The 25,824-nt window shown below is 38.9% G+C and overlaps 1 protein-coding gene across 10 annotated transcripts in view; it reads left to right on the forward strand.

Moving 5' to 3' along the window:
* Window positions 1-25,824, forward strand: part of SPAG9 (sperm associated antigen 9) — a 152,026-nt gene that overhangs the window by 87,370 nt on the left and 38,832 nt on the right. For all 10 annotated transcript variants that reach the window (XR_009491559.1, XM_005220611.5, XM_005220615.5 and 7 more), the window contains 3 exon segments: window positions 7,987-8,194; window positions 8,748-8,847; window positions 20,164-20,285. Coding sequence is in view for 9 of the 10 variants with exons in the window: in XM_005220611.5 (XP_005220668.1) it covers window positions 7,987-8,194; window positions 8,748-8,847; window positions 20,164-20,285 (430 nt within the window). In the remaining variant the exon portion in view is untranslated.

The following is a 25,824-nucleotide window of genomic DNA, read 5'->3' on the forward strand; positions in this document are numbered from 1 at the left end:
GCCTTTCCCAACCCAGGGATCAAACCCAGGTCTCCCACATTGCCAACCCAGGGATTGAACCCAGGTCTCCCACATTGCGATCAGATTCTTTACCAGCTGAGCCACAGGGAAGCCCAAGAATATCGGCGTGAGGAGCCTATCCCTTCTCCAGGGGATTTCCCAACCCAGGAATCGAACTGGGGTCTCCTGCATGGCAGGTGGATTCTATCAGGGAAGTCTATATTGCACATAGATAATACATACTCATATATGTCTTTGTAAGATAAATGAGTTTATGCTCTTTTAAGTATTTCCTGCAGCTTTTTGTTTTCCATTTTGAAGTACATATTCACAATCTTTTCGTTTTTATTTAGAGTTATTTACCTAGCTTTTGATGAAATGTTAGTTGAGAAGAGTTAAAGATGAGAATCCAAAATCAAAGCTCGTGTAAACAGTTATTAAAGGAGATGCAGTCTGGTTTGTACAAAGTGAATCATGTGGTGGTATATTAAATGGAATATCATCCAACCTTATAAAAAAATCTTGCCAGTTTTGATAACATGGTTGGACCTAGAGGGTATACGCCAAGTGAAAAAAATCAGTCAGTGAAAGACAAATACCATGTGATTTCTCTCATATGTGGAACCTAAAAACACAAAGCAAAATGAACAAACATAAAACAGAAGCGGACTCATAGGTACAGAGGACAAATTGAAGTTTCCGGAAGGGAGTAGGGTGTGAGGAGATGAGTGAAATAGGTGAGGGAGGTACAAAGCTACATTCATAGAATAAAGAATTCAAAGAGATATAATGTACAGCATGGGGAATACAGTCAATAATATTGCAATAACTTTGTATGACAACAGTTGTTACTTAGACTTGGTGGTCATTTTCTAATGTCTAAAAATACCAAACCACTGTATTATACACATGAAACTAATATAATGTAAGTCAGTTATGTTTCATTTAGAAAAAAATGAATCTTTTCTTGTTCATCTGTACTTTTTTGGGTCGGAACTAAGAGAGTGCAGCACAGCTATATTTTAGACTTTCAAAAAGACTGATGGATTTCCAGACTAAGAATATTTAAAACTTGAAGTTGTTTTCTGTTTAAGAGAAACACTGTTGTCTCAAAGAGGGCAAATGTACAAGTAGAGAATATAAGTAAATAAATGTTTTTTGAGAAAGGATTTGAATCTTGGTCACCCTTTAATTATTAGTGTTCTCTATCAGTTTCAGAAATGATAGGGGGTGAGGCAGGGGGAAAAAGAGTGTGTTTAGCATTTCCAAGTATGCTGCTGCTGCCGCTGCTGCTGCTAAGTTGCTTCAGTCGTGTCCAACTCTGTGCAACCCCATAGATGGCAGCCCACCAGGCTCTGCCGTCCCTGGGATTCTCTAGGCAAGAACACTGGAATGGGTTGCCATTTCCTTCTCCAATGCATGAAAGTGAAAGTGAAGTCATTCAGTCATGTCCAACTCTTCACGACCCCATGGACTGCAGCCTGCCTGGCTCCTCCATCCATGGGATTTTCCAGGCAAGAGTACTGGAGTGGGGTGCCATTGCCTTCTCCGCCAAGTATACTAAATTGGAATATTTACTATGTTAATTACTCAAGATGATTAGGATACATTTCAGGAAGATTTCTCTTTTGAGGGGATTCCCTGGTAGCTCAGCTGGTAAAGAATCCACCTGAAGTGCAGGAGACCCTGGTTCGATTCCTGGGTTGGGACGATCCGCTGGAGAAGGGATAGGCTACCCACTCCAGTATTCTTGGGCTTCCCTGGTGGCTCAGATGGTAAAGAATCCGCCTGCAGTGCAGGAGACCTGGGTTCTATCCCTGAGTTGGGAAGATCCCGTGGAGAAGGAAACTTATTCCCACTCTACTATTATGGCCAGAAGAATTCCATGGACTGTGTAGTCCATGGGGTCACAAAAGTCCAACACAACTGAGTGACTTTTGCTTCAGTTCATTTGGGTCTTTGTTGCTGTTTGGGCTTTTCTTTAGTTGCAGCAAGCAGGGGCTAGTTACGTTGTGTGGGCTTCTCGTTGTGATGGCTTCTTTTGTTGCAGAGCATGGACCCTAGAGCACAGGTTCAATAGTTGTGGCTTGGGCTTAGTTGTTCTGTGGCATGTGGGATCTTCCCGATCAGTCTCTCCTGCATTGGCAGGCGGATTCTTTACCACTGAGGCACCAGGGAAGCCTTTATGAATAGAAAAAACGGTTAAGTGATAAACTGCTTATTGACAAAGTATAGGGTAAGATAGGACCCAAGTGGTGGCTTTTGAGTCATGATATGGCTTAAAATAGAGACTTAAAGGAGGTGATTTTAAGTCAAAACAAAACCCCCAAACCCTGGTTTGAACAAAGTAGAAAATAGAGATGGACCTTGTTATCCTGAGAGGTAGCACAAGCCAAAGATACTTAGACATATGCTGACACCTAGTAAATATATGAATTTTTTTCTCTTTTATAATATTTCCCTATTCCCAGGTCAGAACTAGCCCTGAACCTCTGAAGGCTATAGAACAGGAGGTGAGAATGGGCTTTCAAAACATTTTGCAAAAAGTAGATGAAAGTGATTAACTTTTGGTTACTTCCTCAACTGCCGCTCTCTAGATATCAGATGCTCAGTTTGAAAGACTACTGATGTTATTCACTGAGTGAGTGAAAGTCTCTCAGTCATGTCTGATTCTTTGTGACCCTGTGGACTACACAGTCTATGGAATTCTTCAGGTCAGAATACTGGACTGGGTAGCCTTTCCCTTTTCCAGGGGATCTTCCCAACCCAGGGATCAAACCCAGGTCTCCCACATTGCAGGCGGATTTTTTTTTACCAGCTAAGCCACCAGGGAAGCCCACTGAAATGAAAGAAAATTATTTCTTCTACAGCGGTTGCTAGGGCTTTACTGTAATCTATAAAGGAGAGAATAGAATAAGTAAATCCTATGGAAGTTCAGCTTATTTCTCTTTATACAGCTCTGGGTAAGAAGACTTCTATGTTTGCACAAATTCCATCCTCGGGGCAGAACGTACACAACTTGAAAGTATCCTGGAGACAGCCTAGTAAGTCATTTCACCATGGGCTGCCTCTCTAGTTAAACAGATTTGTTTAGTGCCTGTCGGGGCACCATTCAGCAAACATCATTTGAGAGCCTACTTCTTGTCAGGCTTGATATGCTAGGCACTGGGGATATAAGGACAAAATAAGACTGTATCCTACCCACTAGATCAGGGTTAACCAGGGTAAGGCCATCACCTGGTTCATAACAGTGGAACCAGTATCATTTTCAGAAATATCTTCAGAAGTAGGTCATCTATGCCTCTGTTTTAATAAGCTAAATTTTTTTGAACCTATAGTATAACATAGAGCTAGACTTATTTCATCTTAGTGGTTCTTAGTGTTTCTTTGGGTCATGGATTCCTCTAGGAATCAGATTAAAGTTATGAAGCTCTCTAGAAAATACATGTATACGCAGAATTTTGTGATCTGTTTGTCTTTTGCTTAGATTAGGCTTAAAATCTTTGACACTAAAGACAGGTTTATATAGCAGAGTTACTTGCCCTCTTTTTTAGCTTATTTCAGAGGAAATCAGGCAAGCTACTTAAGAAAACACTATATTAGAACATTTCTAAATTGTCCTTAATTGACTATTTTATTTTTATAGTTGTGAACTTACTTTATAGTCTCTCTGAATATAACTAGCAATGGGGCAATGGCAAATAATATGTGATGTGTATATTCTATACAGTACTGGGTATGTGAGACATTGATGAATGGAACAGTAGAAAGTATTTTGTAAAGGTGTATAGACTTCTAGCCTGATATCTAAAACCAGTAGAAAAATAGCACAAAGGCCAGATTGTTTTCACCATGGTATCTCAAGTGAAGCTAAAATTAATGGCACCTGTTCTCTTTTTCCCCTCATTCTCTTTTTTTGGTATGTGTGATTAAAAAAAAAAAAGTTTACTATTGTAACCATTTTAACTATACACTTCAGTAGTGTTAAGAATATTCATATTATTGTGAAACAGATTGCTAGAGCTTTTTTATCTTGCACATCTGAAGCCGTATACTCATTAAACTCCTCTTTCGGTCCCTCCCCTCAGCACTGTCAACTACCACTCTACTTAGTGTTTCTGTGAATGTGACCACTTTAGATACCTCATGTAAGTGAAATCATGTTGTATTTGTTTTTTTGTGAGTAGCTTATTTCACTTAGCATAATATCCTCAAGATTGATCCATACTGTGTCAAGGAAATCACAGGATTTCCTCCCATTTTAAAGCTGAATAATGTTCCATTGTGTGTATACATATATATACATACATATATATATATATATTTATACACCATATTTTGTTTATACATTTCATCCCTTGTTGGACATTTGGGTCGCTTCCACTTGTTGATTACTATGAATAGTTCTGCTGTGAATGTGAGTGTGTAAATCTCTCTTTGAATCCCTGTCTCCAAATCTTTTGGTTTTATAAGCAGAAGGGGTAGTGCTGGATCATATGGTGTTTCTATTTTTAATTTTATAAGGAAATGTTATACTGTTTTCCATAGCAGTTGCACCATCATATCACCCCACCAGCAGTACACAGGGGTCCTAATTTCTTCGCATCTCACCAGGACTTGTTATCTTGCACAGCACTTGTAGTTACAGCACTGGAACCCCAAGTCCGATTCCTTCATTTTGTGGGCATTGTTTAGTGACTTGAAAGCCTGTAATAGAGTTTCTTAAAGATTGAAAGACTTTGAGTGGCGTTACAAAACAAGTACATTTGTTAGAGACTTGACCGCCCAGGGAGTCTCCACTTGCGTCACCTACACGTGTCATTGAAGAGGACGTCTTAATGGCGTCAGGTGATTCAAATTGTTAGGCTGGTGGTCTTCAGATAAATAAAGCAGCATTTGTGGTTAAAATTGGTAGCTGAAACAGTACAACCTGACATAGAGCAACATAAAATAGGAATTAGAGGTCTCTTGATGTCACAGATTGAATATAAAATAATAGCATGCAACTCCCCTACACCTTCACATTAAATAATTCATATCAATGCTTCCAGCTTCCATTTGCTGCTTCTGCTGCTGCTAAGTCGCTTCAGTCGTGTTCAACTCTGTGCGACCCCACAGACGACAGCCCATCAGGCTCCCCCATCCCTGGGATTCTCTAGGCAAGAATACTGGAATGGGTTGCCATTTCCTTCTCCAGTGCATGAAAGTGAAAAGTCAAAGTGAAGCTGCTCAGTCGTGTCTGACTCTTAGCCACCCCATGGACTGCAGCCTACCAGGCTTCTCCGTCCATGGGATTTTCCAGGCAGGAGTACCAGAGTCGGGTGCCATTGCCTTCTCTAAGCTTCCATTTAGGTCCTAGTAAAAATTTTTCCTTATTTTGTACCTGGAGTCTTAAGGACTTACTGTTGATCAGTGATACATTTTATATTTAACAACAGGCTAACATTTAGGATTGTCTTTCTTCCTTCTATCTTTAGTTGGATGCATTGTTAGTGATAAAATTTCATAATTTCTTCTATAGGAGAAAAAAATATTGTGCCCTCAGTCAAACACTGTGGCAGAGACTTTTCATTCCATTTGTTTATTGTTCAGTCCTCAGTCACGTCTGATGCTTTGGGACCTCATGGACTGCAGCATGCCACGCTTCCTTGTCCTCCCCTATCTCTAGGAGTTTGCTCATACTCATGTCTGTGCAGTCAATGATGGCATCCAGCCATCTCATACTCTGATGCCCCTTTCTCTTCCTGCCCTCAATCTTTCCCAGCATCAGGATCTTTTCCAGTGAGTCAGTTCTTTGCATCACATGGCCAAAATATTGGCACTTCAGCTTCTGCCTCTTTCCTTCCACTGAATATTCAGTGTTGATTTCCTTTAGGATTGACTGGTTTGATTTCCTTGCAGTCCAAGGGACTCCCAAGAATCTTCTCCAGCACCGCAGTTTGAAAGCGTCAGTTCTTTGGCATCACCCTTCTTTATGGTTCAACTTTCACATCCATACATGACTGCTGGAAAAACCGTAGCTTTGACCATACAGACCTTTGTTGGCAAAGTGATGACTGTGTTTTAATATGCTGATTAGGTTTGTCATAACTTTTCTTCCAAGGAGCAAGCATCTTTTAACTTCATGGCTGCAGTCTCCGTCCCTCAGTGATTTTTTGAGCCCAAGAAAATAAAGTCTGTCACTGTTTCCATTTTTTTCCCCATCTATTTGTCATGAAGTGATGGGATTGGATGCCATGAGCTTAGTTTTTTTAATGTTGGGTTGGGTTTTAAGCCAGCTTTTTCACTCTGGTTTTTCACCTTCATCAAGAGGCTCTTTAATTGCTCTTTCTTTCCTGCCCTTAGGGTGGTGTTATCTGCATAACTACCACACAATTGGGCTCATTTCACATACTAGCAAAGTTACGCTCAAAATCTTTAAAGCTAGGCTTCAGTGGTACTTGAACCAAGAACTTCCAAATGTACAAACTGTATTTCCAAGAGGGAGAAGTACCAGAGATCAAATTGCTAATATTTGTTGAATCATGGAGAAAGCAAGGGAGTTCCAGAAAAACATCTACTTCTGCTTCACTGACTATGCTAAAGCTTTTGACTGTGTGGATCACAGCTGTGGAAAATTCTTCTACTGATAGGAGTACCAGACTATATTACCTGCCTCCTGAGAAACCACTCTATGGGTCAAGAAGAAACAGTTAGAACCAGATATGGAACAACTGACTGGTTCAAAATTGGCAACAATTGACTGTTCAAATATTGTCATTCTGCTTATTTACTTACATGCAGAGTACATCATGTGAAATGCTGGGCAGGAGGAAACAGAAGCTAGAATCAAGAAATATAAACAACCTCAGATATGCAGATGATACCACTCTAATGACAGAAAGTGAAGAGGAACTAAAGAGCCTCTTGATGAGGATGAAAGAGGAGAGTGAAAAAGCTGGATTAAACTCAACATTCAAAAATCTAAGATCATGGCATCTGGTCCCATCACTTTATGGCAAATAGAAGGGGAAGAAGTGGAAATAGTCACAGATGTTATTTTCTTGGGCTTCAGAATCAGTGTGGACAGTGACTGCAGCCATAAAGTTAAAAGACAGTTACTCTACAAGCCTAGACAGCGTATTGAATAGCAGAGACATCACTTTGTCAACAAAGGTCTGAATAGTCAAAGCTATGGTTTTTCTAGTAGTCATGTACGGATGTGACCTTAAAGTTGGACCATAAAGAAGGCTGAACATGAATATGAATTGATGCTTTCCAGTTGTGGTGCTAGAGAAGACTCTTCAGAGTCCCTTGGACTGCAAGGAGATCAAACCAGGCAATCTGAAGGAAATGAGCCCTGAATATTCATTGGAAGGACTGATGCTAAAGCTGGAGCTTCAATACTTTAGCCTCCTCATTCTAAGAGCTGACTCATTGGATAAGACCCTGATGCTGGGTAAGATTGAGGGCAGGAGGAGAAGAGGGCGACAGAGGATGAGATGGTTAGATAGCGTCACCAAGTTAATGGACATGAATTTGAGCAAACTCTGGGAGATGGTGAAGGACAGGGAAGACTGGAGTGCGGCAGTCCATGGGGTCACAAAGAGCTGGACATGACTGAGCTACTGAACAGTAACCACCACCACACAGTACGTCTTCAGGTGTTTGAGACAAGTCTTCATTATCAAATGATTGTGCAATTAGAACTGCCGTTATAACCTCTGATGACCACAGTAGTGTGTACTTTTATTGATAATACTGCCAGCCCTCTTTTATCTGTACTTTTTCTATTTAGAAGAATCTCAATGTATGTCTGGAAAAATATTATCACTTAACTATTACCCAGCTACTTGAAAACAAGCTACAGAGATTATTTGTTGATTACCTTTGGTAATAAGTGACTTACTAGTTTTTAACAGAATTTTCTCTCAAGTTTCTTAACCTATTTAAAAGGCCATTTAAATAAATTACTCATCAAAATGTTTTCCCTAATTATATTCGTAGGATGAACTTTCCGATGTTAGCCAGGGAGGATCTAAAGCCACCACTCCAGCGTCGACAGCTGCTTCAGATGTGGCAGCAACACCTAGCGATACTCCCTTACATGAGGAGAACGGAGGGGTTGTGGAGGTTGCAGATACACCCGATAAGTCAGAGATAAGCAAGCATATCGAAGTACACGTAGTCCAGGAAACTAGAAACATAGCAACGGGTAAGTAACCTTAGTTTTTTCTATAGTGGCAAAGTGTTCAGTAAATCCAAATGATGCAAATGTGAGAAGGTACATCTCTGGGGGTGTTGCTGCTGTAGATTCTTAAAATTGTACTCAATTGTAAATAAGCTTAAAAAATGTGATGATTAAGTTAAGTTTTGGAGAGTAAAAATGGCATGGGTAGAGAGTGGCTGGGGTTTGGAGAGCCTGAAAGGCAGGAGGACATTCTTTATCTGTTCCCTGCCATAGGTCATAGTCTCTGTCCTTAAGCTCTGTATTTCACCCCTTAAATAAAGTGAAAATACTGAGTTCTGGCCTGGTGTACAGTGCATTGTGTCCAAAGTAACACAAATGAAAACTTTAGTTGTTTTTTTTTTTAGTTTCCGTATTGACTGTTAATTGAATATATGACCTATTGTCTGTCTAACCTTGTGCTTCTCAGCTCTCTAAAAATTTTTATGATCAAATGATGTATTTACAACCATAGAAACAATGTTCATATCGGGCTGTATGTGTTAAATGCGTTATTTTTGATATCTTGTCCTTTTCTAAGGTTCTGCTGAAAATGAAGAGAAGTCAGAAGTTCAGGCAATCATTGAATCCACTCCTGAGTTGGATATGGACAAAGATCTCAGTGGATATAAAGGCTCAAGGTATTGTTCAAGTCTAATTGGGATATCTTACTTCTTTCCTTTTCCCATCTCCCCTAAGCACATTGCTGTTCCCCCGTCTCTGACCAGATAAAGTGCGTTCAGATGTTTTGCTGAAGAAATGTTGATGTTCTATTTAAGTTTTCTCTTTTTGAAGCCAGACCTTTTACATAATTTACATGTTCTGTGAACTGTTACCTTTGTAGCATCAGGGACTAGAAGCATGAAGAAGGATGGGGAAAAAAGACAGTGAAGGAGTATTCCATAAAGGAATAGTCCATGGTTTGTGGAACTTGGGAAAACATAAAAGCAAAAGTGGGGAAAGTATAATTTGAAAAAACCTATTCTTTCCTCCAAATCAGGAAGAAGAGAATGTATTCCCTTCAAAACTGTAATGGTTTCATTACTGCAAGAAATTAGTCTCATTTTAGTATCATTTTACATGGGGAGGCTGTTTAGTGATTAGAGGAGAATGGTTGTGTATCATCTTAATGAAGGTCGTCTGAATTGGAATTCTCCAGGCCAGAATACTGGAGTGGGCAGCTGTTCCCTTCTCCAGGGAATCTTCCCAACCCAGGGATCACACCCAGGTCTCCCTCATTGCAGGCGGGTTTTTTTTACCATCTGAGCTATCAGGGAAACCCTAGGATAAGACTATATGCATTCTAATCCTGACCTGGATTTGAATCTGAGGTAAGTTTCTACATCCATGAAAGAAAATTATGATAATACCTTAGATGATTGTAAGGAGTAAATGAATCAATATATGATAAAGCATTGGCAGAGTGCCCAGTTCAATAAAGGTTAGCTAACATTTATATATGTTACCATCTGAGCAACCAGGGAAGTATTTTGTTATTACCATTTAACCTTAATACCATTTAACCTTAAAAACCATTTAAATTAATACTTAACTTAATGTACCATATATGTTACATTATATGTTACCATCATATAATTTTATCTTAATTATAACCTTACGAGACAGATGTCCTTCCCTTCACATATAAAGAAACTCAGAGTTGTATACTATTTTGTCCAGACTAACAAGAGGTGGAACTAGCATTCAGTCTAAGACTTTGATTTCAAAGGCTGTGCCCTATTGAAATATTTTTTTATTGTTTATTTAAGAAATTAAACAATGCAGTGTATAAAAAGTGAAATTTGCTTTTCCATCCTCTCCTAAACCTACTTATTAACACTTGTGCCCACTTATCATTTTGAACCTCTTTTTAAAAATCAAAAACATATTTTTATTAGAGTAAAGCATGTATACAGTATTACGGTTAAATGGTAATAAAAAAATACTTCCCTGGTTGCTTAGATGGTAAATAATCTTTCTGCAGTGCAGGAGACCTGGGTTCAGACCCTGGGTCAGGAAGATCCCCTGGAGAAGGGAATGGCTACCCATTCCAGTTTTCTTGCCTGGAGAATTCCATGGACAGCGTAGCCTGACAGGCTATAGTCCATTGGATTTCAAAGAATTGAACACTACTAAGCAACTTAACACATTTTTTTTTCAATGTATGTATGCAGTATTAAGGTAATACAATTACAAATTACAAATGGTAATACAAAATATGAAGGGCCGTAGTAGCCCCTTGCCCCTACTGACCCTTCATTCCCATTCTCAAGAGGATATCTCTTATCGCCTCTCATGTCACTTTGCGTATTTATCTTCAGGTATCTAAATCACATCTTCATGTGCTATTCTTTGGTCTCTCTCTTTTTCAGTTGGGATTCTGTGAGAAAATCAAGTCCTAATGCCCTGCAGCACCCCATTTGTATAGTGAATTAACTGTACTCCTGTGTGTCTAGAACAGTACTAGCTGTGTACTTTCTTTGAAAAAATAAAGCAAGTAGTCACTCATCATTTTCTGAATTCTGTGGATCACATTAGGACCACGGGTTTAAAAAATGCTGCATTATTAGCTATTGACTTTATAGTGAAAGAGGACAAGGACATAGCTATTTAAACCATCATCTTTCCTTTCATAATTATTTTTCAGTTTCATTTAAATTAAGATTCACTGTTTGTATCATTATGATTATATAAATACTAACAACAGCCTACTCACAGATTATGCTATGATTACATTTCCTTTCTTTTACAACTTTGATTTTCTTTAATTTTTAGTAAAGCCTCAGGGGTTTTTTTGTTTTTATTTTGTTTCTTTTGCTTAGGTTTCTACACATCTATCACTAATTTGCTGACAGATACCCAACAAATCATAAATGTAAACATTCTCAAATGGCCAAATATAAAACCAGTTTCTTGGCAGCATTATTTCCATTCTCCAATGGTAGACTTTACTGTGTCTGCTCTGGTCCTGGAATTTGCTCTCATTTTCTTGCTGGGAGTTCTTTTCCTGTTTCTCCTCTGTGCTGTTTCCTGGGCACCACGTCATCTTGTTGCTGCTGTTGTTGTTCAGTTGCTTAGTCATGTCTGACACTCTGCTACCCCATGGACCCTGGAGCTTGCTTAAACTTGTGCATTGAGTCAATGAGGTCATCCAAACGTCTCATCCTTTGTCACCCGCTTCTTCTCCTGCTTTCTGTCTTTCCCAGCATCAGGGTCTTTTTCAGTGAATTGGCTCTGCACATCAGGTGGCCAAAGTATTGGAGCTTCAGCTTCAGCATCAGTCCTTCCAGTGAATATTCAGGGTTGATTTCCTTTAGGATTGACTGATTTGATCTTGCAGTTCACAGGACTCTCAAGAGTCTTCTTTAGCACTACAGTTCGAAAGCATCAGTTCAGTGCTGAGCCTTCTTTATGGTTCAACTCTCACATCCATATATGATTACTGGAAAAACCATAGCTTTGACTAGATGGACCTTTGTCCACAAAGTAATGTCTCTGCCTTTTAATACACTCTCTAGGTTTGTCATGGCTTTTCTTCCAAGGAGCAAACACCTGGCTGCAGTCACCATCCCACATTGATTTTTAAAGTCTTTTACTGTTTCCATTGTTTCCCTATCTCTATTTGCCATGAAGTGATGGGACCAGATGCCATGATCTTAGTTTTCTGAATGTTGAGTTTTAAGCCAGCTTTTTCACTCTCTTTCACTTTGATCAAGAGGCTCTTTAGTCCTCTTCGCTTTCTGCCATAAGGACGTTGTCATCAGCATATCTGAGATTATTGATATTTCTCCCAGCAATCTTGATTCTAGTTCATGCTTCATCCAGCCTGGCATTTTGCATGATGTACTCTGCATATAAGTTAAATAAGCAGGGTGACAATATACAGCCTTAACATACTCCTTTCCCAATTTGGAACCAGCCTGTTGTTCATGTCTGGTTCTAACTGTTGCTTCTTGACCTGCATACAGGTTTCTCAGGAGGCAAATAAGGTGGTCTGGTATTCCCATCTCTTGAAGAAGTTTCCATAGTTTGTTGTGATTCACACAGTCAAAGGCTTTAGCCTAGTCAGTGAAGCAGAAGTAGATGTTTTTCTGGAATTCTCTTGCTTTTTTGATGATCTAGTAGATGTTGGCAATTTGATCTCTGGTTTCTCTCCGCCTTTTCTAAATCCAGCTTGTACATCTGGAAGTTCTTGGTTCGCATACTGTTCAAGCCTAGCTTGAAGGATTTGGAGCATGACCTTGCTAGCATGTGAAATGACTGCAATTGTGTGGTAGCTTGAGCATTCTTTGGCATTGCCCTTCTTTGGGATTGGAATGAAAACTGAACTTTTCCAGTCCTGTGGCCATTGCTGAGTTTCCAAATTTGCTGGCACATTGAGTGCAGCACTTTAACAGCATCATCTTTTAGGACTTGAAATAGCTCAGCTGGAATTCCTCAACTCCACTAGCCTTGTTTTTAGTGATGCTTCCTAAGGCCCACTTGATTTTGCACTCCAGGATGTCTGGCTCTAGGTGAGTGATCACAACATCGCAGTTATCCAGGTCATTAAGGTCTTTTTTTGTATGTGTACTTTTTGTATGTGTATGTATTTACTTTTTGTGTGTGTATCTTTATTATATGTGTATCTTCTGTGTGCCAGCTCTTCCGCTTCATGTCATCTTGCTTCTTGACTTATGCCTTTGTTTTGGCCGAACATATTCCTACTAGCCTTCCTGGAAAAGGCTGTTTGCAACTAAGATTTTTGAGAACTTGAATGTGATATATGTCATTTAAAGGGATGATTCATAGTTTGATTGAATACGGAATTCTATATTGGAAAATCTTTGTAAGTTTTCCTTCAGAATTGTGAAGACATTAATTCATTATCATGGTCAGTTTGGAGTGTTGCTATGTGGACTCTTGCTTTTTTATATATATTCTTTGTAAGCTTTAGGATCTTTGTCCCTATTTGTTGTTACTTTGTTTTTTCCTTTCTAAAGATTCATGATGATGTAGGGGTCTTCTTCTGTATCTGAGGTAATGTGTTTCATCTGCAAATTTTTATTTCCAGTTGAGAACTTTTTTCTTTATTTCTCTTTGTCTTCTCTCTTTCTGGAACTATTAGGTAGATACTGAACATTCTGAACTGACACTCATAAATCCCTTTTCCCTCTTTTTTTCTATCTCTTCTATTTTTGTTGTACTTTCTGGATGGTTTCCCCAACTTTATATCTCAACTGTCATCATTTTTTTTCCTTAAAAGCTTTTTCTTGGATGGTCACTTTTTATAACATCCTACAATTCTCTTGTGGATGTAGCTTTATTATGAAAATAAAATTATTGTGATTTTTTTTCCCCCCAAATTTTTGCTGCTGTTTGCATTCATTGTCTCCTTTTATTCTGAGTACCCTTTCACAGTCCATGACTTTGGGGCTTTAAAGTTTATAATGGAGGCTTTCTTTGGATGTCTGGAGCTTTTTCTCTGTTTTGCTCATACTTAAGTAAAAGATTAAAAAGAGGTGGCATAACTACACAGAAGAATTATATACAGAAAAGGTCTTAATGAACCAGATAACCATGATGGTGTGGTCACTTACCTAGAGCCTGAGATCCTGGAGTGCAAAGTCAAGTGGGCCTTAGGAAACATTACTAAAAATAATGCTAGTGGAGGTGATGAAATTCCAGCTGAGCTGTTAAAATTGCTAAAAGATGGTGCTGATAAAATACTGTACTCAATATATCAGCAAATCTAGACTCAGCAGTGGCCACAGGACTGGAAAAGGCCAGTTTTCATTCTAATCCCAAAGAAAGACAGGGCCAAAGAATGTACAAAATACCAAACATTTGTGCTCATTTTGCATGGTGGTAAGGTTAAGCTCAAAATCCTTCAAGCTAGGTTTTGGTTGTACATGAACTGAAAACTTCTTTAACTCAATGAAACTACGAGCCATGCCATGTAGGGCCACCCAAGATGGACGGGTCATGGTGGAGAGTGCTGACAAAAAGTGGTCCACTGGAGAAGGGAATGGCAAACCACTTCAGTATTCTTGTATGGAGAACCACGTGAGCAGTATGAAAAGACAAAAAGAGAGGACACTGAAAGATGAACTCCCCAGATCAGTAGGTGCCCAATATGCTCTGGGAGACCAGTGGAGAAATAACTCCAGAAAGATTGAAGAGATGGAGTCAAAGCATAAACAAGACCCAGTTGTGGATGTGACTGGTGATAGAAGTAAAGTCTGATGCTGTAAAGAGCAATATTGCCTAGGAACCTGGGATGTTAGGTCCATGAATCAAGGCAAATTGAAAGTGGTCAGACAGGAGATGGCAAGAGTGAACATCGACATTTTAGGAATCAGTGAACTAAAATGGACTGGAATGGGTGAATGTAACTCAGATGGCCATTATATCTACTACTGTGGGCAAGAATCCCTTAGAAGAAATGGAGTAGCCATCATAGTAAACAAAAGAGTCTGAAATGCAGTACTTGGATGCAATCTCAAAAACGACAGAATGATCTCTGTTCATTTCCGAGGCAAACCATTCAGTACCGCAGTAATCCAAGTCTATGCCCCAACCACTAATGCTGAAGAAGCTGAAGTTGAACAGTTGTAAGAAGACCTACAAGGCCTTCTAGAACTCAAGTCCAGAAACGATGTCCTTTTCATTATAGGAGACTGGAATGCAAAAGTAGGAAGTCAAGAAATACTTGGAGTAACAGGCAAATTTGGCCTTGGAGTACCGAATGAAGCAGGGCAAAGGCTAATAGAGTTTTGCCAAGAGAACGCACTGGTCATAGCAAACACCCTCTTCCAACAACACAAGAGAGGACTGTACACATGGACATCACCAGATGATCCATACGGAAATCAGATTGATTATATTCTTTGCAGCCAAAGATGGAGAAGCTCTATACAGTCAGCAAAAACAAGACCAGTAGCTGACTGTGGCTCAGCTCATGAACTCCTTATTGCCAAATTCAGACTTAAATTGAAGAAAGTAGGGAAAACCACTAGACCATTCAAGTATGACCTAAATCAAATCCCTTATGATTATACAGTGGAAGTGAGAAATAGATTCAAGGGATTAGATCTGATAGACCGAGTGCCTGAAGAACTATGGATGGAGGTTCACGATGTTGTACAGGAGACAGGGATCAAGACCATCCCCAAGAAAAAGAAATGCAAAATGGCAAAATGGCTGTCTGAGGAGGCCTTACAAATATCTGAGAAAAGAAGAGAGGCTAAAGGCAAAGGAGATAAGGAAAGATATATCCATCTGAATGCAGAGATCCAAAGAATAGCAAGGAAAGATAGGAAAGCCTTCCTCAGTGATCAGTGCAAAGAAATAGAAGAAAACAATAGAATGGGAAAGACTAGAGATCTCTTCAAGAAAATCAGAGATACCATGGGAACATTTCATGCAAAGGTGGGCAAAGAAATGGTATGGACCTAACAGAAGCAGAGGATATTAAGAAGAGGTGGCAGGAATACACAGAAGAACTATACAAAAAAGATCTTCACGACCCAGATAATCACAATGGTATATGATCACTGACCTAGAGCCAGACATCCTTGAATGTGAAGTAAAGTGAGCCTTAGGAAGCATCATTATGAACAAAGCTATGGAGGTGATGGAAGTCCAGTTGAGCTATTTCAAATCCTAAAAGATGATGCTGCAAAAGTACTGCACTCAGTATTGCCAGCAATTTTGAAAACTCAGCTGTGGCCACAAGACTGGAAAAGGTCAGCTTTCATTCCAATCCCAAAGAAAGGCAATGCCAAAGAATGCTCAAACTATCACACAATTGCACTCATCTCACACACTAGTAAAGTAATGCTCAAAATTCTCCAAGCCAGGCTTCAATAGTACGTGAGCCTTGAACTTTCAGATGTTCAAGCTGGATTTAGAAAAGGCAGAGGAACCAGAGCTCAAATTGCCAACATCCGTTGGATCATTGAAAAAGCAAGAGAGTTCCAGTAAAACATCTGCTTTATTGACTACACCAAATCCTTTGACTGTTTGGATCACAACAAACTGGAAAATTCTGAAATAGATGGGAATACCAGACCACCTGACCTGCCTCTTGAGAAATTTGTATGCAGGTCAGGAAGCAACAGTTAGAAGTGGACATAGAACAACAGACTGGTTCCAACATCAAGGCTGTATATCGTCACCCTGCTTATTTAACTTATATGCTGATTACATCATGAGAAACTCCAGGCTGGATGAAGCGCAAGCTGCAATAAAGATTGCTTGGAGAAATATCAATAACCTCAGACATGCAGATGACACCACCTTAATGGCAGAAAGTGAAGAAGAACTAAAGAGCCTCTTGATGAAAATGAAAGAGGAGAGTGAAAAAGTTGGCTTAAAGCTCAACATTCAGAAAACTAAGATCATGGCATCTGGTCCCATCTCTTCATGGCAAATAGATGGGGAAACAGTGACAGCCTTTATTTTTGGGGGCTCCAAAATCACTGCAGATGGTGACTGCAGTCATGAAATAAAAAGATGCTTGCTCCCTGGAAGAAAAGTTAGGATCAACCTAGACAGCATATTAAAAGGCAGAGACATTATTTTGCCAACAAAGATCCATCTAGTCAAAGCTATGGTTTTCTCAAGTAGTCACATATGGATGTGAGAGTTGGACTATAAAGAAACCTGAGCACTGAAGAATTGATGCTTTTGAACTGTGGTGTTGGATAAGACTCTTGAGAATCCCTTGGATATCAAGCACATCCAACCAGTTCATCCTAAAGGAAATCAGTCCTAAATATTCATTGGAAGGATTGATGCTGAAGCTGAAACTCCAATACTTTGGTCACATGATGTGAAGAACTGACTCATTGGGAAAGACCCTGATGCTGGGGAAGATTGAAGGCAGGAGGAGAAGGGGATGACAGAGGATGAGATAGTTGCATGGCATCTCCAACCCGATGGACGTGAGTTTGAGTAAACTCCAGGAGTTGGTAATGGACCAGGCCTGGCGTGCTGCAGTCCATGGGTTCACAAGGAGTTGGACACAACTGAGCGACTGAACTGAACTGAAAACTTCCAGATGTACAAACTGGGTTTAGAAAAGGCAGAGGAACCAGAGATCAAATTGCCAACATTAGCTGGATCATACAGAAAGCAAGGGAATCCCAACAGAACATCTATACTCGTGCTTCACTGACTGCCCTAAAGCCTTTGACTGTGTGGATCAGAACAAACTGTGGCAAATCTTAAAGGGATGGGAGTGCCAGACCACCATACCTGTCTCCTGAGGAACCTGTAAGTGAGTCAAGAAGCAACAGCTACAACTTTAAATGGAACAACGGACAGGTTCAAAATTAGGAAAGGAGTACTACAGTGCTATATATTGTCACCCTATTTGACTTACATGCAGAGTACATCATGCGAAATGCTGGTCTGGATGAATTGCAAGCTGGAATCAAGAATACTGGGAGAAATATCAACAGCAGATATGCAGATTATATCCCTGTAATGGCAGAAAGTGAAGAGTAACTAAAGAGGCTTTTAATGAGGGTGAAAGAGGAGAGTGAAAAAGTTGAGTTGAAACTCAACATCCAACTAAGATCATGGCATGCAGTCCCATCACTTGATGGCAAACAGAAAGGGAAAAAGTGGAAGCGGTGATGGGTTTTATTTTGGGGGGGCTCCAAAATTTAGTGTGGATGGTGACTGCAGTCATGAAATTAAAACACTTTTGTTGCTTGGAAGGAAAGCTATGAGAAACCTAGACAACATGTTAAAAAGCAAAGACATCACTTTGCCAACAAAGATCTGTATAGTCAAAGCTTTGGTTTTTCCAGTAGTCATGTATGGATGTGAGAGTTTGGTCATAAAGAAGACTGAGCCCTGAAGAACTGATGTCTTTGAATTTTGGTGCTAGAGTAGACTCTTGAAAGTCTCTTGGACTACTAGCAGATCAAAGAAGTGAATCCTGAAGGAAATCAACCCTGAATATTCACTGGAAGGACTGATGCTGAAGCTGAAGCTCCAATACTTTGGCCACCTGATACAAAGAACTGCTCATTGGAAAAGACCCTGATGCTGTAAAAGATTGAAGGCAAAAGGAGAAGCGGGCAGCAGAGGATAAAATAGTTGGATGGTATCATCAACTCAATGGATATGAGTTTGAGCAAACTCTGAGAGACGGGGAAGGACAGGGAAGCCTCATGTCCTGCAGTCTATGGAGTTGCAAAGAGTTGGACACAACTGAGCGAATGAACAACAACAGAGTTTTGGCGTTTGTTGTAAAGAATCTACCTGCCAATGCAGGAGGCCTAAGAGACACGGGTTCTTTACCTCAGCTGGGAAGACCCTCTGGAGTAGGAAATGGCAGCCCACTCTGGTATACTGGCCTGGAAAATCCCATGTCCAGGAGTCTCGTGGGCTACAGTCCTTCAGATCACCAAGAGTTAAACATGACTTTAGCAAGTGAACAAGTAAATGATATTGATTCTTCAGTTTTCTGCCTATAACATTTGACCTTGGCTTCAGTTGTTCAGGGAGTAATCCAGGAAAATGGAGGTCTCACTGCTCTGGAGGGTTGGATTTAGGTTCTTACACTGCTTCTTGTACTTACTTTCATTCCATCCTTCTATCTTAATGTTTCTCTTGTGTATTTCTGCAGATTGCTGGTTACGTCAATTCCTAAGCTTTTCATGAATTTGGGTGCATGCTTTCTCTCTAAACACTGCTGGGTTGAGTTTCAGCTTAGTCTGGTCAGTTAAATAAGTTTCTAGTGTTTACCCACATGTTTTCCATCTTACAGAGTTTTGTTCATGTTGTGTGTGCTGTAGGTTCTTTTTCTGTTCCCTCTGTCCTTGTGGGCAGATACTTTTTACTGTCATTTAAGTTGCATTTTTGAATTATTGCGTGATAAATTACTATCTCCACCATATTTAACTGGAAATCTTGTGCAGACTTTTTTCTGTTAATGTTACATTAATGCTTAGACACTCACATTTCCCCATTCTCCCATACCGCTTCAAAAAGGGCCTACCTGCACTGTATTGCAACTTGCTTTTTAGAAAGCACTTCATTATAATGGGTTTCTTTCATTTTTGAAGCTCTATTTTAATGTTTTTAAAGTTAAAATTTTAAACTTTTAGATGTATACGTAACTTATTTCATCTGTGCCCTTTTAATGATCACTTAGGTTGTTTCAACTTTTGCTGCGCTGACCATCCTTTTACATACATAATTGCCTTCTTGTGACAGAGCTTTTGTAGGATTTTTTATTTAAAAAAAAATCTTTTTTTCCCATACCACAGTGCTTGCAGGATCTTAGTTCCCTGACCTGGGCCACCACAGTGAAAGTGCCAAGTCCTAACCAGTGGACCACCAGGGAATTCCCTGTAGGAGTATTTTAGACATCAAGTCCTTGGTCACTGGGTATTTGCATTTTAAATTTTAGTAGATCTTGCCAAGTTGCCCTTAAAAGAGAAATAAAATGGCCGTTCCAGTTTATATCCAGATAACACAGATCATGGTAAAGATCATGGATTCTGAAGCCTGGCTGCCTAGGTTTGAGTTCTGCCTGTTTGACTTATTTGCTGGATGATTTTGGCAAATTCCGTAACCTCTTTAGTTTGCTCTTCTGTAAAGCTGGGATAAGAGCAGCAGCTCTTTTGTAGAGCAGATGTAGTTTTAACAAGGTAATATAGGAAAGGACTTAGACCACCGCCTGAACAATGCAGAATAGCGCTCTCTCTTAGCTGCTGGTTTTGTTTGTGTCTGCTAGGATCTGACCACAAAAACATTCTGTATTTTCTTCACTAGTTCTCTCCGTGGAATATAATGAAAATTTCTTAGGAAACCTGTGAGAAATTCTTTTAAATTATATTTTATATTAAATATTACAGGTTAAAAATTCTTATGTAACTTAGCCTTTTGTATTCATTTTGCACTGTTAAAAACATCTTTGACATATCTGTTGATTTGGTTTTGTTTTTGTTGCCTAGCACTCCCACCAAAGGCATAGAGAACAAAGCTTTTGATCGCAATACAGAATCTCTCTTTGAAGAACTGTCTTCAGCTGGTTCAGGTCTAATTGGAGATGTGGATGAAGGAGCAGATTTACTAGGTATGATAGTTTATCTGAAATAGTATCATACTGTTTTAAAAATAGATTTTTTAAATGATATGATGGAACATTTCTTAAAAATGTCCCTAACTGGGGCTTCCCTGGTGGCTCAGTGGTAAAGAATCCGCCTGCCAATGCAAGAGACCCTGGTCTGATCTCTGATCTGGGGAGATCCCATGTGCCACAAAGCAACTAAGCCTGGGGGCCGCAACTGCTGAGCCCCCATGCCGCAACTACTGAAACCCGTGTGCCTTAGAGCCCAGACTCCACAACAGGAGAAGCCACCACAGCGAGAAGCTTGTGCTCTACAACTAGAGGGTAGCCCTTGCTCGCCCGCAACTAGAGAAAAGCCTGCACATCAAGGACCCAGCACAATCAAAAATAAACTTAAGAGAAAAAAAGTCCCTAACTGTCCAGTGGGGCAGAGTTATTGTGCTTTTAAGTAATTAGTAGGAATGTATTCTTTGAAGTCATGAAAGTTTTAAATGAAAATGTCTTCGCATATGGATGCATTTAGAATTGAATTACTTTTTAGTTTGTATTTTAAATTCACATACACAATTTATTGAACTCCTTCCTGCTGTGTTCTGAGAACAGTATTACATATAAGAAACACAGTGATATATGTATATATGTGGTTATATATAGATGTATAGATTTTATGGATTGATGGATAGTTACTTCCTGGCTTAAATAGAGTTCATTAAATTCACTTGACTTTTCTAAGATTTCAGAGTATTCTGTTTCAGCTTCTTGAGAAATATGTTAGAGTTTGTGTTGTTGAAGATTATCTGGTTTGAAAAGGATACTGTATTTGGCTCTTCTACTATTGATCTGGTTTGTTGTTGTTGTTCAGCCGCTAAGTCTTGTCTGACTCTTTGCGACCCCATGGACTATAGCCTGCCAGGCTCCTCTGTCCATGGGATTTCCCAGGCAAGAATACTGGAGTGGATTGCCATTTCCTTCTCCAGGGGATCTTCCTAACGCATGGATTGAACCCTGGTCTCCTGCATTGGCAAGCAGATTCTTTACCGCTGAGCCACCAGGGAGTGAATGACCTTTGCCAAATATCTTAACCTCTCTGGGCATTAGTTTCTTTGTGTATAAAAAGAAAGACTTGAGCTCTAATTCAGGGGTTGGATAGGCTGCGACTCCTGGATTATTTGTGTGTACAAATAAAGTTTTATTGGGACACAGCCACAAATTTTTTTTAAAAAAACGTTTTATCTTTGATTTTGGGCTTCCCAGGTGGCACAGTGGTAAAGAATCTGCCTGGCAATGCAGGAGATGCAAGAGATGCAGGTTCAATCCCTGGGTCAGGAGGATCCCCTGGAGGAGGAAATGGCAACCCACTCCAGTATTCTTGCCTGGAAAATCCCATGGATAGAGCAGCCTGGTGGGCTACAGTCCATAGGTCTCAAAGAGTTGGTCAGGATGGAACACACACACACAGCCACACAGACACACCCACACCCACACACCCACACACCCACACACACACACACACACACACACACACCCCCCGAGACAGACACCCACCCACACAGACACCCACACACAGTAGTTGCTTTTGCCCCACAATAGCAGAGTTAAGTTGTCCCTAACAGGGATTATGTGGTTTACAAAGCCTAAAATATTCACCATCTGGGCCTTTACACAAAAAGTTTTCAACTGCTCTAAGTGATCTTTAAAGTTTCTTTGAACAATAATTACATGAATGAGATTTCCCTGAGGGTCCAATGGTTAAGACTCTGTACTTCCACTGCGGGGGACATAGGTTCGGTTCCTAGTTGGTAAACTAAGATCTTGCAAGTTGCACCATGAGGTCAAAAAAAAAAAAAAAAAAGTTTACATGAATCTGACTCCTGTCAATTAGCTTTGATGTGCCTTTCTTTATAACTTAAGACCTTATAGAAATTTAATACATTATAGTATTAAAAATTTATGCCTTTGGAATGGATTCTGGTCTCCAAACATTTTTTGTATCCCTTAGTAATTCGGTATAGATTACACTGTTCTTAAAAGGTGCTGTTTGTCAGTCTTGTGGATACAGAGAGGTGTTGCTTGCATTCATTTATGTCAAATTCATCGATTACCAGTTATGTCCTCAATAAGTATTTTTTGAAGGAAACAGTTTCTGTCTACACAGAGCCCATAGGCTTACTTAAAGTAAGAGAGATTGAAAGTACATTAATAAAATTAGGTATAGACTCCCACCACTAAGTAAAACATTGGAAGCTTTGAATGGACTTGCATTTTTCAAGGATATCTTAAGGATGAATTCTTAAGAAGCACTCCGTTTTTACATTTAAATTTATGCTCTAACTTTGTTAACATTAAATTGTGCATGAAAAGTTCCTTTTAAGATTTGATATAAGAAACTGATTTCCTGCCAAAATTGAGGAACAGATGCAAAAAAAGTTAGAAAAAAGAATTTTTAATGTTTAAACACATTCTCAAATTTATATATAGTAAAGCACAGTTTTTTGTTTTGACAAATGCATAGAATTGTAGAGCCACCACCAGAATTAATATGTATCACCTCTCAAAAAATTCCTTCATGTTTCCCCTGTGTAATTTGCCAGACTGAAGTACTTTTTACCCTCTGCTTCCTTATAATCCAGTATTGAATAATATCATTATTGAGGTTGGTGGCCCTAAACTTAACTTTCTTGTAAAGATGTAAGAAGCCACATAAAGCTTAGAAATAATTGTTATCTTTTAAATCAAATATTTTTCCAAAAGTTTCCATTCTTTAAGTCAGAAAATTAAGCATAATAAATGGCTTAAAACAAAATCCTGATTTCCTTTTTACTTTGAAAAAAAGAAATAAACTGTAAACTACTGTCTTTTAAGCCCTTTTGCAGATATTTATATATTTACCTGGAAAATGTTCCAGAGTTGAAGTTTTCATATGTTACCTTAAGTGATTTAAGCCTATATGAATACTTTTGGTCAAAAATATTAAATGAAACCTCCAATGCACATAGTTGTTCCTTGGCTTCTTTTCTGTTTTATTCAGCAATAGTAACTGCATTGTAATACTCACAAACTGGAACATGGTTAAACTGGTAAAATTGTTTCCCAAAGTTCCTTAAATTGTCTTCAGTTGATAAAGAAGTCCATTTCTATAACTCGTTATTCGTTTTACAATTATTGTGTTATTGTAAAACTCTTCCCTGGTCTTTGTAATCATTATGCATGTAGTCAGTTTTAGATTACTTTCTTCAAATTTTAATAGTTTAAAAAAGATAATCCCCCACAGTTTGTCCTTTATCTTGACTGATATCTCATTCTTTGACTTTATTTCCACTGATTGTTTTCTCCATTCACTATTGTCACTTACCCCCATGGCCACATTCTAGAACTTGTGAATCATACATTAATTCATCCTATTCTTGAGATTTTCTTTAATTTTCTTACTATTGATGAAATTTTATTTTTTCAGTTTCACTATTTTAACTAACTTCTTCCTGTTACCATTTAAACATGTTCTGGTCTTTACCATTTTAAAATAAAACTACTGCCGTCTTTTGATTCCATATCTTTCCACCAGATGACTCTCCTCCCATTTCCAGCCATGGTTTTTTGCAGCAGTATCAGTGAGGCAGGTGTCTGTTATGTGTCCGGCACTATTCTAGATTGATATACCAGTGAATGAAGCAGACTTCTTGAAAGTGTGTCTGCTTTTAACAGGCAGGATTTCCCTAGCCTCACTTGCGCCTCGTGTGACTGCAGTCTGTCATTCTGCCCCACACTAACCTTCCCAGAAGTAGCCTTCTTGTTTGCTATCTCCAGCAGTTCCTTCTCAGTTATTTCACATGACTTCTCAAATAACATTTGTCTTTAAACAGTCTTTGCTTTGGGTTCTGTCTTATCAGAGTTCTCTGTATTCTTTCCTGCCTCTGATGATTTCTTTTCAGTCTTTGCAGGATCCTTTCTCTGCCCAGCTTTCAGATGTTCCTAGTCCAGGCTTGCTTCCATGTTTGGGATGTCTTATTTGCTCTTGTTTTTTCTGGGTTTTCATGGCTCATTGCTCCAAACTTTTTCTTTCCATCTAAGATTTTTCTATAGCACCAGACTGTTACTTCCAAATAGCACTCTAGACCACTTCTAAGATGATTTGTAGAGCTTTGTAGTTAAAACTCGGTTCATCAACGTATTTCTTTATGTCCCCCAAGGCTGTTCTTATATCAGCATGTATTAACTCAATGAATGACCTCACCATCAACTCATTTCTCCATCCTAAATCTCTCACTTCCCTCAAAACCAGTCATGAGGATTTTTTGCCTCCTTCCTTAAAAAAAAAAAAAAAAAGTGTATGTATCTGTTTCTATATCTCCTTCTTGCCTCTAACTAACTGGCATACCCTCCTCTATGAGTTCTGCCTCAATCTCCTAGTTAAAGCTCAGTTGTCTGGAAGCATTCCTGTAGAACTACATTTATTATGCAACTCTTCATAATACTTGATTATAGTTTTTTAATGTGCCTCCCTCCCTGACTGGACTATAAGCTCAGTATGGCCTAGACAATTATATCTTTTGCTCACTGTTGAGTCTTTGGCACATGGCACAACAACTGAGTGAGTGGACTGTTAAATAGTTCTAACAGTTTTGTTTCACCTCTAAATCTGTACTTCTTTAACTTTTGAAATTAAAACTCCTTCACAGGAGAATTTGTAAGAGAGGAGTGTACTTTTGGGAAAATGCACATACAGAAATAGATAAAATTGTGCATACTTCCTCAAGGAAGCAACAGATAATCTGGAATCCCATCTATAAACCTAACTTGCAAATCAGTGCTAAAATACAAATGAGATGTGTTTTATTTTTTAAATTGTCAGGCAGTTTTTTCCTTGTTTTAATAGGGTAAGTTTTCCAAATATGTTACACCAAAGTTTATGCTTAGTTGAAGACATTTATAGAAGTGTGGCCACTTCAAGTTACATTTTTCTTATAGTCATCATTTTTATCAATACATTTCAAAGTGAAAATTTTGGACAATGGTATTGGTTATGCATTAAATTTATATGCTAGATTTTAGAAGAAGTCTTCACTGAAAATGTGTAAACTCTAGAAACTATAAGATGATTTCCATAGAACACATATTTCAAAAATATTCCTGTTTATGATATTTATTCTTTATTATGTTTGGTTTCTCTACATCTTTTCAATTTTATTGGCTCCTTTCTCTCATTTTGAAATAAATGAGTATGGATCTTGCTTTCTGAAAACAATCTAATTGAGATTCTCATTCATTTTTTTGCTTGGGCTGCTTCCCCAGGGGAATATTCTGGTGTGTATGCTTTTAAATACTTTAATGTTACAGCTTCTTAAGCTAGGTGGTCTTGGCTGCTTTTCTCATTAATGCTTTCTCATTTTTTTTCTGCTCAACTATATTTTCCCCGCATATATTTTTCAGCTTTTATGCTTATCTCCCTATGTGCTTGAGAATTTAGCAGACAGTCATTGTAAAACTTTTTCACCCAACCTCAACGCTATTTCTTTTGACTCTATAGCTTTATTAACGTTAGTGTTTA

The sequence above is a fragment of the Bos taurus genome, chromosome 19 (genome assembly GCF_002263795.3).
Source record: "Bos taurus isolate L1 Dominette 01449 registration number 42190680 breed Hereford chromosome 19, ARS-UCD2.0, whole genome shotgun sequence".
NCBI classification, from domain to species: Eukaryota; Metazoa; Chordata; class Mammalia; order Artiodactyla; family Bovidae; genus Bos; species Bos taurus.